This window comes from Microcaecilia unicolor, chromosome 9, assembly GCF_901765095.1.
Source record: "Microcaecilia unicolor chromosome 9, aMicUni1.1, whole genome shotgun sequence".
In the NCBI taxonomy this organism is placed as follows: Eukaryota; Metazoa; Chordata; class Amphibia; order Gymnophiona; family Siphonopidae; genus Microcaecilia; species Microcaecilia unicolor.
The window spans coordinates 7,908,664-7,924,855 of NC_044039.1; the positions used below are offsets into that span (position 1 = coordinate 7,908,664).

The 16,192-nt window shown below is 42.1% G+C and overlaps 1 protein-coding gene across 1 annotated transcript in view; it reads left to right on the top strand.

The window, feature by feature from the left end:
* Window positions 1-326: 326 nt before the first annotated feature.
* RAP1B (RAP1B, member of RAS oncogene family) overlaps window positions 327-16,192 on the top strand; it is a 39,459-nt gene continuing 23,593 nt past the window's right edge. Inside the window, exons 1-2 of the mRNA XM_030215454.1 lie at window positions 327-460; window positions 8,546-8,630. Coding sequence (XP_030071314.1) covers window positions 8,574-8,630 — 57 coding nt within the window. The 5' untranslated portion in view covers window positions 327-460; window positions 8,546-8,573. The remainder of the gene's footprint in view (window positions 461-8,545; window positions 8,631-16,192) is intronic.

Genomic DNA, 16,192 nt, shown 5'->3' on the forward strand with positions numbered 1-16,192 from the left:
TGGTAGCACGGCCGCACGCGGGCAACGTTCCTTCCCTTCTTAGTTACCTTTCTATGGCATTATCAAATTCATCATCACACTAGTGCCGACCTGGCAGGGGGGGGGGGGGGGGGGCGGGGCGAAACCCTCCAATCCGAATACAGCAGGGCGGAGCCCGCGCGCGCGCTCGCACACACACACACACACGGGGGGTGGCGCTGACGCTGGCGGCGGAGCGGGCTTGCGGCGCGCGCCCAGCGCACGCGCTCGTCCTCGCGCTGCTAGGGAGGGACAGGTCACAGCTACAGGACCGAGGCTGGCGGCGTGACGTCACGGCGGAAAAAAAAAAAAAGTCTCTCCACACAGGAACCTCACCCACCAGCAGGGCGGGCGGCGGTTGTCGGTGCGACGTTCGTTCGCGGGTGCCGGTGCTTAGGAGGAGGAGGCGGCGGCTGAGGCGCCGGAGAGCGGGGCTCGTAGGGTGAGTTTGCCGGGCGTCGGAGGGATGTTGGTACTTTTGCCGGGGTCGGAGACCCAGTCGGGGAGGGGGAGGGGGAGGAGGGAGGGTTGGGCCTTCCTTTGGCTTTAAGTGGGTGAGGGGAGACCGGACCCGGTGAGGGAGGAGGACGCGCTTCTGCCTGAGGGGGGGGAGGGGAGGGGGTCAAATGCCTGAAATATGGCGGAAGTGGAGCCTGGTCGGGGGGGGGGGGGGTCATCCGTTCGCTGGTTGCCGGGGCCCCTCCGAGGAGGATGAGGAGAAAGGCCTGGCTCTGCCCTTAACCCCCAGCCGGTTCCACGGAGCTCGGCAGAACAAGTTCAGAATCCCGCCTGTCAGGAGGCACCGGAGAAGTTAGAGCGGAAATAAGAAAAGTTGTCCCGTGTCGCTGCTGGGCTGGAGCCCTCCTCCTCCTCCTGCTTCGGGAGCCCAATTAAAGAGGCGTCCCAGGAACAGGGAAACCTTTCTACCAACTGAAAACAGAATAATCATTTTTGTATTCCTTTGTTTTTACATTCGCAAAAACACATTTAAATCGATCGATTTGTGTTTTTCTTTTGACTTCAAGTATATATTTTTATTATTATTATTATTGGTTTTCTCCCTTTTAAGTGTATTTCCCTTTCAGTGCCACTGACACTTTGTAACCAAGATGGTAGGTAGTTGTGATGGTTGTCAGTTACAAGTGAACTGGAATTATGTTAAGGCTCTGCATGTTTTCACTCCAGCAAGTGAAATGCAAGCCTTTGCTGAATGTGTTTTGCAGATGTGTGCATAACGATGGTCAGGGCCTGTGCAAGGGATATGAAGCACCTTAGTGTCTAGCCTTGACAAACCTTCAGCCTTAGGGTCTCCTCTTTTCCCTTCCATGCAATTAACCATCAGGTTCCTAACCACCCCCTCCCCCCTGAGATTTTGGATAATTATACATTACACTTTTTAAAGTCTTAAACTTGTTTTGTATACGTACACTTAAGTGAGATTTCCAAAAGGTGTTTACATGGAAATGATGATGATGGCGGGTAAAGACAATATAGTATGGATGAGCAGACTGAACAGGCCAACTAATGTCTACTATCCCTTTCTCTCCCTTAGAGATCCTCACTTTGTCCCATGTTTTCTCAGATTCAGATACCACAATCATTGTCTTCACGACCTCTTCTGGCGAGGCCATTCCATTCATTTAACACATTTTTCGTAACGAAACTTTTCCTTTGATTACTCCCAAGTCTTTCCCATTTCTCCTTCTTATGCCCCCTTGTTCCAGAGCTGCTTTTCAATAGAGACTGACTCACTTCTTGTACATTTATGCCAGAGATATTTAAATGTCTGTTTAAATCTTTTCTCTCTCACCTTTCTTCCAGAATAGAGATTTCTGTCTTCATATGATTTATGGTGAAAACCATTGACCGTTTTTGTAGCTGCTTTCTAAATTTACTTCATCCTGTATTTCTTTTTGAAGGTGTCGTCTCCACAATTGAATATTTCTGGCAAGATCTCTCATCTAGAGTACTGTGTGAAAGTTCAGGTTCTATCTTTGTTTGATTATATCGCTATAGGGTCATGCCAACAAGGTGGTTTACAATTCATAAAATACAAACATAATAGAAAATAAATTACAGTCATATAGAGAAAGTATAGGAGAGGCAACATGAAACAAAAAAGTTAGAATATAGTTGGCATCGCTGGGCTATATCTCAATTGCCGTCATCAATGTTATCTCATTGAGAGGCACTGTCACTTCCTTTTTTTCAGCTCACCATTCCTCTCTCGATGCATCTGAGCCTCCTGGCCTTTTCTGCTTGTTTGGAAGGGGGTAAGATGAAAAGCTGTATGCCAGCTCATACTTCTGCTTCTCATAATGGTAGAGTACTTAATGATCTGGCAGGTTATAAGCGCGATGATAAAATAAACAGCATAATCCTGGTAGAATTCTGTGCAAAAGTATTACAAATTTTGTGCATAAATTCTAAAAATGTGGATACAATTTGTCTATTTAACACAATTTAACCACTGTCACTAATTGAATGCAGTATACAAAAGTTATTACTCAAAGATGCCGACTATTCTACATCCTTTTTTTTTTTTTTAAATAATTTGCTGTCATAAGCCCCTGTTTGTTTTCTGCCGCTGTTCTTAGTATGCACACCAAGCTTGAAGACTCTACCTCTGGTTCTCTCACTATCCCCCAGAAAGAACTCCAGGTTATCTTTCAAATTCCACCCTGACATTGCCACTTTTGCTTTCTCCTTTTCAGTGGTGTAGGCTGGTGCTGCCACTGCTTTGAATGGAAATAAAAATACTGTACCCTCCGTGTTTTACTACTTTTTAATGTGGCTGATGCTGTCTGTTTGCTTCCTCCGTCCTTCCACTCGGGGCCTGATGTCAAGTTCTGCTTTTTCATTGTTGCTGGCTCCTGGTCCCTGCACTAATTCTGCAATGCATAGTAGCACAGTATTCCCATTAGTGGTAAGAACATCCAAAATAGTTGCCAGATACTTGGATGGCATTCTGCTGCATCACATAATTCCTTTTCTTGATGCCTCACTTCCGCCCCAGACTAAACTTTGAATTATTTTTGTTAGGCTCCGTTCTGGTTTCTGTTTTACTATTCTGTTTCTCACTTCATTCTAGCCCTGACTAATCAAATTTGGAAAAAAATATTTTTTTTCAGAATGTGTCAATTGAAGCTAATAAAGTCATTTTTTCGTAAATCTTATTTTGCACTTTTGGTTCAAATATTGATTTTTGTCTAATCTTGATCACTGTAAATCACTGTATCTTGGATTGAGTAGTAAGGGGGTCTTTTACTAAGGCACGCCTACATTTTTAACACGCACCTATTTTTAGCGCGCGCTAATAATGTAAGAGTGCCAGTAGTAAAAGACTCCTTAAGTTATTAAATTAGTTATTACAGAATACGGTGATATGGTTAATTTTTTGATTGCGGAAATATAATAATTCTGGATATATGAAAGGATTACATTTGCTTTGTGTTCCCTGAATTATTTTTAAAGCTGAATGTTTCTCAGGTGTGTTATGGACAGACATCCGTATTGCTTATCCAATTTTTTTTATATGCTGTTTTTATAATTTGCAATAGTTTACAACTGAAATTTTTTTTTTTTTAAGTATATACGGTTTGAGGTAGCTTCGTTCAATCTTTTCATGTCGGGCCATTACTATTTGGGATGATCTACCTACTCCGATTCTTCAAGTAATTATATATAATTTCTTAAGAAATTGAAAACCTTTTTGTTTTAAAACAATCATTTCTCACCTTGGTGATTTTTTTTTTTTTGAATTGTAAACCACCTAGAACCTTTTGTTGGGATCAGTACTGCTGTGTTTGTATGCCTTTGGTATAACCTGTTGCTTAACTTAATGTGTTTTTAGAAGGATTTCTCCTGTTTAACTTAATGTATTTTTAGAAGGATTGCTTTGGATTTCAAGTTCTATCAGAGTATATTATTTTGACCCCTGAGGCACAGCCTGTGTTGGGTCTTTGGCATTTAAGATTGCTACACTGTGCCAGTCTTCAGGGCACCTTTGGGCTTTTGTTTCTGTCCTGATTTGTGTACTTTTGAGCCCTGTCTTCTGCTACTTATGCAGTACAGGTAGCGCATTTTATTGCTGACTTTCTTTCATGGTCTGGCTGTATTCTTTGCCCCTCATCTATGGTGGCGCTAGTTGGGTGTCACTCTGACAGCTTCCTTTTTAGACTCCATTTCTCGGTGAAGTGGGTGGTGGAGTCACAGGCAGTATCTGGCCAGGACCCTTCCTACAGTTTTTGGAAGTGGGCATTGCCATCGGACTGGGTGCATTCTTTCTTCCGGAGGGGGTTTCCACCTTTTGTCTCAATCAGCCGGACTGTCCAGTTGAGTCTTGCTTGCTACATTGTTTACATAGGATTCTGGTGACATGCTTTACGGACACCACTGGGGTCAGGCGTTCTGTACATCTCCCTGTCTTTGCTGCTGGTCCGAAGGTTGGCATAGGCCTCCAGGCTTCAATTGCTAGGTGGGTCTGATACCCTTTCTGTGGTGTACATATTGGCTTCCTTTAGATTTCTGGGCACTGCCCTTAAGAGCTTGAGCTACTTCCTGGGCATGGTCTCTATTTCTTTACGTGGCCAACAGGTGCTGCTCTACAGCTTGGTTTTCTGCCTTTTCTGTAGCATCTCAGTTGGGTTGTGTTGGCCGGAGGGGCTGTTTTTACTATGTCCCACCCCACTTGTGGATTGCTTTGGTACATCCCTTTAATCTCTGGATTGATCTATGGGACATAATGGAAGTAAAAGTTAGTTCTTACCTGATAATTTTCTTTCCTTTAGTCTCAACAGATCAATCTAGAGGCCACCCTTGGGTTCTGTTGCAGTTTTTACATTGGTCGGATTGCAGAAGCCATTTACAACAGAAAGAAGGAGTGGAGGAATGACAGCAGTTGATTTGCCACAGTTTCTGCTGGTTCTTCCTTTTTTGGTGTCAGAGGCAGGAGTTTTCTATGTGGGATTAGTCTCCTTACTGCTTTATCATCGAAAATACTGAAAGTGAGGCTGTTGCAGAGTACCCAGAGCTCTGGTGTTCTCTCTTTCTCCACCATTTGTCTCTGGATTGATCTGTTGGGACTAAAGGGAAGAAAATGATCAGATAAGAAAACTAATTTTTCCATAATGGTTAGCATACAAAAATGTTCTATATGGCATGAAATTATTTGAGTAGGTCAGGATGTCTTTTTAGAAATACTTCATGGAAAGGGTATTGAATTTGTGGAACAGCCTCCTGGTGGAGGTAGTGGAGTAGAATTCATGAAAGCTTTGGACAAGTACACAGGATCTCTAAGTGAGAGGAAGGGATAGATGACATGGATGGGCAGACTGGATAAGCTATATAGTCTTTCTCGCTGGCTCCCAAACCTGCATGCATATCTGCCTCATGACTCTGCATTGTGGATATCCTAAAAACCCGACTGCTGGGGTGCCTCCAGGACCAGGTTAGGGAACCACTGCTTTATCTGCATTCCTTTATGCTATGCTTTCAATGTTAATTTTATACATTCACATTTCAACTTGACTACTGACTGGGTAAGGACTTTAATGTAGGTTTTCTGGTATCATAGGTATGATATGAACTAACACTTTAGGATACTATTTTCAAATCAAGCTGTTGTTTATATTCATACGGAATAAAGCCTTACCTTACAACTTAAATCTGCCATAATGGGGAATGCATGTGCATGTTGGCAGTGTGTCAATTTATTAGAAAAATTGCTGAGGATAAAGATAATTCAGCTTGAGCTTGGATTATTAAAAGAGCAGAATATAAAATCTGATCAAAATGTGTATTTTGTTGACCCGATTTCACTGAATTTTAAATTCAGTCTTTCAAAAAGGATCCAGTAGATAGTAAAATTAATTGGACTGGTACAGTTGCTAAAGTGGGGTTTTTTCCCAGCATGCCACTTTTTCCTGTTTTATAATCTTCCATAAGCTCTGAGAACTTGCATGTTCAACAGTAAATGCTGTCACTGACTTGTCAATAGACTGCTAGAAGAACAGTGAACACGAGTAACTAATGTTTCCTGACAGTTCATGATGGAACAATTAGCGAACTTTGTAGATGAGATTCAGTTGTCAGACACTAACCGCCCCATTTTTTTTTGGTAGCTGTTCTTCGATGTCACCTTCGGCACATAACCATTACACCTCCATTGAGGAAATCTAGACTACCCCAACTTGACATTTCGTCCTTTAGATTGTAAGCTCCTTTGAGCAGGGACTGTCCTTCTTTGTTAAACTGTACAGCGCTGCGTAACCCTAGTAGTGCTTTAGAAGTGTTAAGTAGTAGTAGTACTTGAGGTAAAACTTGTAAGGCTTTTGATAAGATGCTCTTTTGACACAATGTGAATTAATATACACGGTGCTACTGTGTTGATCTTTCATCAGAATTCTAGCATGAGTAGTTTGAATATAACAAGAGAAACATGATGCGCATTCTGAAAAGTAGAATATAAGAAATTATTTGGACAAAGGAGGAAGATCTGATGATAGTCAAAATAAGCAATGTTATAATGTTTCCTTTGGGGTTTGAATAAAATGTTTCTGTGTTGCTCTGATGACCTTGCTCTGCTATATACAGCATTTTTACAATCCTCATGTGTTTTGACAACTTTGAATAGTTTTGTGTCATCTGCAAATTTAATCACCTCACTCATTCCATTTTCCAGATCATTTATAAATGTATTAAATAGTAGTGGTCCCAGTACAGATCCCTGCGGCACTCCGCTATTCACCCTCCTCCATTGAGAAAAATGACTATTTAACCCTACCCTCTTTTTTTTCTGTCCACAACAGGACATTGCCTCCTATCCCATGACTTTTTAATTTTCTGAGGAACTTTGTCAAAAGCTTTCTGAAAATCTAGATACACTACGTCAACAGGCTTATCTTTATTCACATGTTTTCTTAAGCCTTCAAAGAAATGAAGCAAATTGAGGCAAGACTTCCCTTGGCAGAACCCATGCTTACTCTGTCCGATTAGACCATGTTTGTCTGTGTTCTGTAATTGTATTCTTTATAATAGTTTCCACTATTTTCCCCTGCACTGAGGTCAGGCTTACCGTTCTGTAATTTCCCGGATCACTCCTGGAACCCGTTTTAAAAATCGTTAAATTGGCCACCCTCCAATCTTCAGGTACTGCAGATGATTTTTAATGACCAGTTACAGATAAGTAACAGACAAATTTACCTTTGAGTTTTCAGTACCTTGGGTAGGCCATCAAATCCAAGTGATTTTATTGCTCTTTAACTTGTCAATTTGGCTCAGTAGTTCTTCCAGATTCACCGAGATTTCTTTCAGTTCCTCTACATCGTCACCGGTGTAGGTAGATTCTTACATCATCTTCTGTAAAGACCGAAGCAAAGAATTAATTCAATCTCTCCGCTATGGCCTTGTCCTCCCTGAGTGCCCCTTTTGCTCCTTCATGATCTAACAGTTCCACAGAGTAGGCATTGTTCCTGCTTCTTCAAGATACATTTCGGGGGGCTAGACTTCAAGGGATGTTTGTTTGTTTGGTTTTTTTTTTAATGCCCCTCTTGACCACTGCTCAGAAAGGGGAACATTTTTAGCAGTGAGTTGCAGATTACTCTTACACTTTTTTTAATGAAGCTGTGATTTGTATGCTTAGCTATTGGAGCATAGTTTTCTGCATTGGTCCCTTAATTGCTTTCTCCAAGCCACAGATAAATGTAGTCATGATTAAACGTAGTCGTGATTAAACGAAGTTGTATAGGCCACAGCCTGTTGCCCTCAACCTTAAGTCCCTTGGTTGGTATTAATTCCTAGGCATTGATCCATGGACCTTTGTTTATTTGAGCTTGGAGAAGTTGTATAGGCCACAGCCCTGAGCCTTAGCCCATGGGCTCTCACTTTGGTGGGACTGCCTGGTAGAGGTCACTGTGGGACTTCTGCCAGCATAGGAGAGATTTTGTTTTCTCCTACTACCACCCCCCCCCCCCCCCAGGAAGAAATAGGGAAAAATGCTAAACAGGATAACTGAAAGGGGCTACAGGAAATAACTTGGCAGTAACTGAAATAGGTCTGTATAAATGTTTGCATGTAAATACCAAATTATTACATCCTAGACTATTCTTTAAATACGTTTCCTGACATGCATAAAATTTTTATAGCCTTTGCTTGCATGTGAATCTGAAGTAGATTTGTGTGGACATTAATTCTCCTCTGTTTAGGATTTGATCTTAAGTTACGTGTATGTACATAACTGAAATGAACACAAGTGAACCATATTGACTGCCTCTGTAGAGGTAGTCTGCAAGTTACTCCTGTATCCACATCCTATTGTAAAATGTTAGGCTTTTGTTTATGGTTATATTTGATAGGAAACAGATGAATACCAAACAGTAAGAACTGGGGGGGGGGGGGGGGGGGGGTTGTTTTTTTACCATTTTAGATGTTTGTACCGCTAAATATCTTTATGCATTTCTTATAGAGTGGAGGCCAGAGTCTTGTGGGTTGTACTGGTATATTTAATGTTTGTTTTCTTATGTCTTAGGTGCTGAGAAACTGACTGAGTTTTCACCATGCGTGAATACAAGCTGGTGGTTCTTGGCTCAGGAGGTGTTGGGAAGTCTGCCCTGGTAAGTCATTCTTTTTCTTAGTGTTAGATTCATCAGTTTTGTGTAAACATTTAGGCACCCCAGGTCAAATTATATATTTCAGTGGGTCAGCTTCTGTTCCTGGAGCATAGCCAGACCTGTTATTTTGGGTGGGCCCACAGTTAAGTTGGGTGGGCCTTCCCAAACTAGCCCCTCCCCTTATCCTACATCTTGCTCCCTCTCCTCCACCCCAGTTTTGACATTTGCCATGACAGCCACCCGCTCATCCCTTATCCCCTACTTCATGGGCAGTGGCAACGACACACATCCACTACTTGCACCGGCTCCGCAGGCTTCCCTCTGCTGTTTGCTTCCTGTTTCTCTTTGGCGAGACGTGGCAGAGGGAAGCCTGCAGGGCACGCGCATCGCTTCCCCTTGCCTGTGAAGTTGGTGAGGTATACCAGGAAGGGGGGTGGGAGTTTCCCGGCTGTGGGTGAGCGAGCAAGCAGGTTCAAATGCTGGATCCGGATGAGAGAGGGGGAGCAAGGTGGCCACTGCTGAATTGTCTTCGGTGGGCCTGAGCCAAGAATGGGTAGGCCTGTGCCCACCCATAGCTACACCACTGTTCTGTTCCCTTAAGGATTCAGTCTGTATGGGGTATAAAGTTACACGTGCTGTCTTTCTGCAGAGTTTTAATGCATAATTACTTTGCTGATATTTAACAAATTGAAAATAAATCTACAAATATGGCAATAATAAAAATTTGGAAAAACTTCTGTTAATTCCTTTAAGGGAGGAAGTTATCAAGCTGTGTTAGGGCTCTCGTCAGGTTATTTGCTACTCAATGCATGTTGAAGGCTTAAATTCCATAACACAGTGATACCTAAGTCACTGCGGGCTACATAGTAATAAGAAGCAAAGAATGCTACTATGTAAAAAGCAGCTCGTTACTATGTAAATTGTACATTGTTTGTAGTTTGAAAAATAACCCCAGCAAAAGCATCTTAAAGGGCTGTGGTGCTACCCTTGAACCCTAAGACTACTGCTAGAGATTCCATTTTGAGAGAAGGCAAGTGTAAGAATGATTGGGAATCGCTCCGGTCCAGGGAATCCACTGGTCCACCAGGTACAGGCTGGTAGGCCCCCAAGGATGTGATTGGGGTTGGGGATTCTGATCTGTGGGAGGATGCAAGAGCTGCTTAGGGGGTGGGGGGGGGGGGGGAGAACAGTGATGCCCCTTTAGTATATTGCCTGGGAGCATCTGGCTGAAACTTGGCAGGCAGTGGACTAATGATGTATGCAAGGTGGCTCGCAGGCAGCTTTAGTCCTTTTACCACAGGAGACTACTGTAGGTTGGTGATTCCCATGGTAAATCAAGGTATGGAAAAAGCTCGCTTTTTAGTGTACCTTGATAACTGTGCCCCTAAGTTATTAATGCCCTAAATGGCTCCTTAGGCCTTCTTTTAGTCAGGTGAAGACATTTTTATACTAGCCTTTTCAGTATGCGACTTGTTCTGCCTACTTAGTGTCCACGGGCTCCTCTATACAGCTCTTTCTGCATTTGAAAATTTAAAATAATTCACTTCTATAAATTATGGGAAGTCTCTGTTTATTTGAACAAACAAAAAACCACCCCTAGGAATGCTTCTAGCTAGACACTTCAGAAGCATTAAGAAGTAGAAAGTTATGTGGAACTGTTGAATCAAGGCAACATTTGGAACACCAAGAAAAATTTGAAAACTCTTCAAAAACTGGTTAATCTGTGGATTCAGCTTTGCAGATCTATCAGAATAGTCATCCATAGGCCCACAGTATAAAGTTTTTGTCCCTCTGGGGTGTGGTCTGCCATGAGGGAGGTGGCTGACCACCTACAGTCCTCAGTGTTTGTAATCAACTTGAGAAATTCAAGGTAATTCCTGTTTAGGTGGTTTTGTTCATAGGAAATCTCATAGCATTTAAGGGCCAGCTTCCCTAACCAGAGAGCATTGGTTATTTGGAAAATGGCAAAGGATTTGATGGCTAAAGAAAGCTCATCGGCATAATCGATACTGTTGCTGGGACACATGGCATCACTGGTTTAGGTTACTTTTTCTGTCTTCATATGTATGGAGCCCATGTGGATGTTAAAGTCACAATAAGACACTGACCCAACCTCTGTCAATTACCCATCTCCAACAGAGTTAAGGTACTACCCTAGTGAAGATTGTTTGGCACTGACCAAACCCTTTTCAGCGTCCCAGCTAATTCTAGCTACACATGCCTCCGGTGAGGTTTGGGGGGCACACATCTTATCCTTATCCAAGCACACTGGTTAGAAGGAGAAGCTCATACCAGGTTAGATGCTGACTGAAACTGCTTTTTTTTCAGTTTGGGCAAAAACTGCCACCGAAACTGTCTGAAAGCTTTCAGCCAAAGCTGAAACTGAAAACTCAACTTTGGTTGTGTAAATGTGAGCCAGTGAGGGCCTCTGAGGATTGTCAGAGCTTGCAGCCTGTATCCCTCTGCTAATCCCACAGTATCCATGCCAGAATGTAATAATTTAAATAATGAAAGACCTTATTTTTACCTTCAAGCCAAATAGCCTCCAATACAGCTAATGAAAACTGAAATAAAAACCAAAGTGCTTTTACAGTGGCTGACTTTGTGCTGCACTCGGAGACATCTGATATTATAACTCTGCAGAGAGGCTAATTCCTAAGAAGCTTATCCCAAAGTTACAGACTTTAAAATTTCTGCTAAAATTTTATATCAAAAGCACTTATTTAGAGCACTCTATTTACCATATAAACTATTGTGCAAGATAACTGCATTACTTGCAATCACAATACAAAGAAAAGCCCCCCCCCCCCCCCCCCCTCAAGACTTAGAATCCCCTGGTGGTCTAATGATGTAGTCAGGGCAGGAGCAATGCCCTAGTCACAGCAGCCATTTTGAGAGCAGAGTTGAAATGGGCAGGAGTAACTGTGGATTGCTCCTGACCCAGCTACACCCCTAGACCACAGGGATTGTAAGATAGGCCCAGCGGGGGCCTTTGGGGGGGGGGGGGAAGAGGAGGAGGAAGGGAGACAAATGGGACGAAGCACACATTTTTGTCTTCCACTGAAAACAGTCTTTTTTGGCCGAAAATTAAAATACCTTTCAGCCCGGTTTCAGCAACAGTCAACATCTATACCAGATTAAACTCTTAGAATTAAGGGTAGTTTTCACTGACTGCCTTCTCCCTATCCTTAGGGAAACAGATTCTGGTGCACCCAGCTTGCAAAATAGCAATGTTCTTTCTCAATGAGCAAGCAGTGATTTGGTGAACATCCAGGCGTGGTCCAGCCCAAGATCATGTGATTGGTACCTTCTGATCCAGTCTCTGATTGTGACCACAACAATAGATCTTTGCTATGGAGATTGTCAAACTAGTACTGCTCAATAATTCCTCTAGAATTGCACCAGATGTGCAATGTTAAATGGACAGGAGATCCTGCAAAGACCATTAAAAAAAAAAAAAAAAAAAAGGCAGGGAAGAGATACTGGGACCAAAATGATTTAAAAAAAAAAAATACACTTCTCAAAGGTAAAGTATTTTAATTTGTTTAAAAAATTTATTTAGAATTGGTAGTTTTTGGAAATACACATCTGATTATCTTGCACTTCAGTTTCTGTTTTTATAGTGGTTATGTGCTGTATATGCAGAGTCTGACTTCTTGAGGTTTCCAGTTCAGCCTTTGTACTGCTGTTACTGATCTGTGATCCCTTGTTTTATTTTTGTTGAGGTTCTGTGTTTTGCACATGTGACCAAGGTGAGGCATTCTGGGTAGAGATCTGCAGAGGTGTTCTTTTCTCACTAGATGGTGTATCGGTGTTTTAGGGCCTTGTTTAATATTTACAGAGCTGCTTTTTCACAGATAAGGTGGTTGCTCTTTGAGTCCTGGGAGTTAGTGCTGTTATGGTAAGGTCCACACAATCAGTATTGAGCCATGGCTGCTGCTTTCTAAATATTAGAATAATAGCTTTCAATGCACAGCCATTGGTGCCTTCAGAGCAGCCTGCTTAAATTGAGCGTATTAGCTTGTTACAGAGAATGTGGAAGTTCTGCATATCTTCCGGATCCGCTGGTTTGAGAGATTCTCTGGATCCTGTTCTTTATACTTCATTAACTGGTGCAAGATGTGTTTCACTTAACACTGTACTTCCCCTGTCAAGGTACAGCAGTGTGTGTCTGCTGTGGTATGTGTTTTATAAATTAATAAAAAGTTTGAAAAAGAAACCAAGCACTATATGGCAAATATCTCTCAATTACATATTAGAAAAAATGTGTTATGTAGAATTGGAAATAATCCTAGAACATGTGGCAGTTTTTTCTTTTGAGAAGGCAACCCTAGTGCAGACAGTTAGTTGTAGAGGGAAAGAGTGAGAGGGTACAACAGTATGGCATGGGACATGTGTTGGGTTTATTGGCAACCCTACTACTCATTCTGCAGCAGTCCCTCTCATTTCACGTCACACAACAGCTCGCTTCGTTTGGCAGTGCAGTGTGAAGAGGAGGAAAATTGCTGCTTGTCAGCCATGTCCTCTGTCATCTAGAGTCACTGTTAATTTGAACCACACAGCTGTAGCAGGGCTGGTGCAAGGTTATGGGGCATTGGTTCCCAAACCTGTGCTGGGAGAACCACAGCCAGTCAACCACTTTTATAGAGTGCCTTAGGGCCCCCCCCCCCCCTTAATTAACTTTTAAGGCCCCTAATCAGCCCTTCCCACCAAGAAATCATATTTTTAAATCTTAAATGTGGGCATGTGTATTGGGATTTATTTAACCTCTCTTTTGAAAGAATTTACTCAAGGCAGTTTATAGCAAGAATAAGTCAAACGTAAGCAATAGACAATTACAACAGTAAAAATATTCAAATAATACAAAGTATGGCATGGTGTGCTACATTACAATCTCAACAAATGGGACAAACAAACTATCACTGTTGACAGTGCTATAAATAATTACAGTTTGTTCTATGCAGCCATTCAGTCTCTGTGTTGTGCATATAGTGAGCTTAACAAAAGGAACCTCAAACCTCCTAGTAGGGGAATTCTTACTAAATATATAACCCTCTACTCCATCGGGAGTCCATTTCAATCAACTGTTCCACTATCGCAGGGGTAAAAGAAAAAGCAATGTAAGAAACTTCAATTGAGAGGAACAACATTGATTTAAAAAACAAAACAAAAAAAACTTGATTTTAAGCTAGCTCAAGCTACTGGAGTGAAGTTGCTTTATCAAAAATATCCCCCAGTTCAGATTCAAATTTGGAAAAATCAGTGAGCGTGTTCAAAAAGGAGAAATTATACTTAGCTGGATTTTGAGAAAAATGTTTCTGTGGAAAGGTATCTTCTTGAAGCAGCAGCAGATTGCGAAACAGGGCAATTTTCCTCTTGGGACCTTGCTTGAGCAGAGTACGCTTCATCAATACTGTATCATTTCATTTTATCCTTAACATGGCTAATTGTTGACCCTTTGTTTCATTCATTCCCTGGATGTATACCCTCAGAGGGTTATACATTTTTTGTTTTTCATAGGGAGGGTTGGGGTTGAAGGGAGGGGTCTTTGGGTAGCTAACACCGCTAACTCATAGGTTGCTATAGTTGGGTTAGTCAGTGGTCAGCCTAAGTTCTTTTTTTTTTTCAGTGCCAATGAGTTAATAGTTCTGGCTTGATTACAGTTGACGGACAGGGAATGGGGGTGGATGTAGAAACTGGAGGGAATATAAAGAGGAGGGGGTCTGCTTTTGTAGCCCTCATTGTTAAAATTACTGACTTTACTTGAAAACTTTGTTGTCTGTTATGCTCTTATGTTCAGTAAAACAGTTAAACATAACATGATCAAGTTTGAGCTACTATCTGGGATGAACCCACAAAGGAAATCTACTGTAGCTGCATTTAATTTTCAAAAGGGTGACTATAATAAAATGAGGAAAATGGTTAAAAAGAAACTAAAAGGATCGGCTGCAAAGGTTGGGACATTAAATCAGGAATGAATGTTATTCAAAAATACCATCTTGGAAGCCCAGACCAGATGCATTCCACGTATTAGCAAAGGTGGAAAGGAGAGAAAACAACAGCAAGCATGGTTAAAAAGGTGATGTGAAAGAGGCTATTACAGCCAAAAGAATGGAAAAAGGACTCAAATGAAGAAAATAATCAAAGTGAGCACTGGCAAGTCAGATGCAAGCATTAATAAAGAAGGCTAAAAAAAAATATGAAGAAAAAATTGCTTCACAGGCTAAAACTCACAGTAACAACTTTTTCAGGTACATCAGAAGCAGAAAGCCTGCAAGGGAATCCATGGGGACCTTTATATCACAAAGGAGCAAAAGGGGCACTCAGGGAGGACAAGGCCATAGCAGAGAAACTGAATGAATTATTTGCTTTGGTCGTTACAGAAGATGTAAGAGATCTGCATGTTCCAGAAATGGTTTTCAAGGCTGCTGGTGCGGAGAACTGAAAGAAATCTCGGTGAACCTGGAAGATGTACTGAGCCAAATCGATAAGAGTAGTAAATCACCTGGACTGGATGGCATACTTTCAAGGCTACTCAAAGAACTCAAGCATGAAATTGCTGATCTGCTGTTAGTAATATATAAAATTGTCCATAGTACCTGAAGATTGGAGGGTGGCCAATGTGACGCCGATTTTTTTTAAAAGGGTTCTAGCGGTGATTGGGAAATTACAGACCAGTAAGTCTGTCATCCGTGCAGGGCAAAATAGTGGAAACTATTATATTGAATAAAATTACAGAACACATAGACATGGTTCAGCCAAGGAGAAGTCTTGTCTCACCAATTTGCTTCATTTCTTTGAAGGCGTGAATAAACATGTGGATAAAGGTGAGTCAGTTGATATGGTGTATCTAGATTTTTGGAAAGCTTTTGTGACAGTTCCTCGTGAGAGACTCCTGAGAAAATTAGAGTCATGGGATACGAGGCAATGTTCTGGTGTAGATTAGGAACTGATTATTGGACAGAAAACAGAGGGTAGGGTTAAATGGTCATTTCTCTCAATGGAGGAGGGTGAACAGTGGTGTGCCGTAGGGATCAATACCGAGACCGGTGCTATTTAACATATTTATTAGGGCTGTCCATTTAACACAGCGTCTCTCTATAACAGGAAGTTCTGCCTCATAACTTTCTGTTACAGAGAGATTATTTGGGCTGGGTGAGAAACAGCACTGTTTTCACTGCAGCTTGCAGTGGTGTGGGGCAGAGGAGAAGGGCTGGAGTGCTGTGCTGGGAGAGTTTAGAAGAGGTGCCGAAGACAGAAAGAAAGATATGGCAGGGGGTACGGAATAAGGAAGCAAAACAAAGACAGAGAAATATGCGGGACCGCAAGGCAGGCACGGGATAAAGAAGAAGCAGAAAAAAGAAAAGACAGAAAGATGTGAACTGGGGTGGGGGGCCATGGGAAAAAGAGGAAGCAGAAAAAAAAGACAGAGAAAGATGTGAACCCACGGGGGGGGGGGGGGGGATGCTGGAAATAGAGAATGGAAGGATCAAAGATGGGAGGGGAGGAATGGGAAAGGAAACAATGGTGATCATGAATGGAGGGCAGGGAGGGGATGAGATGAT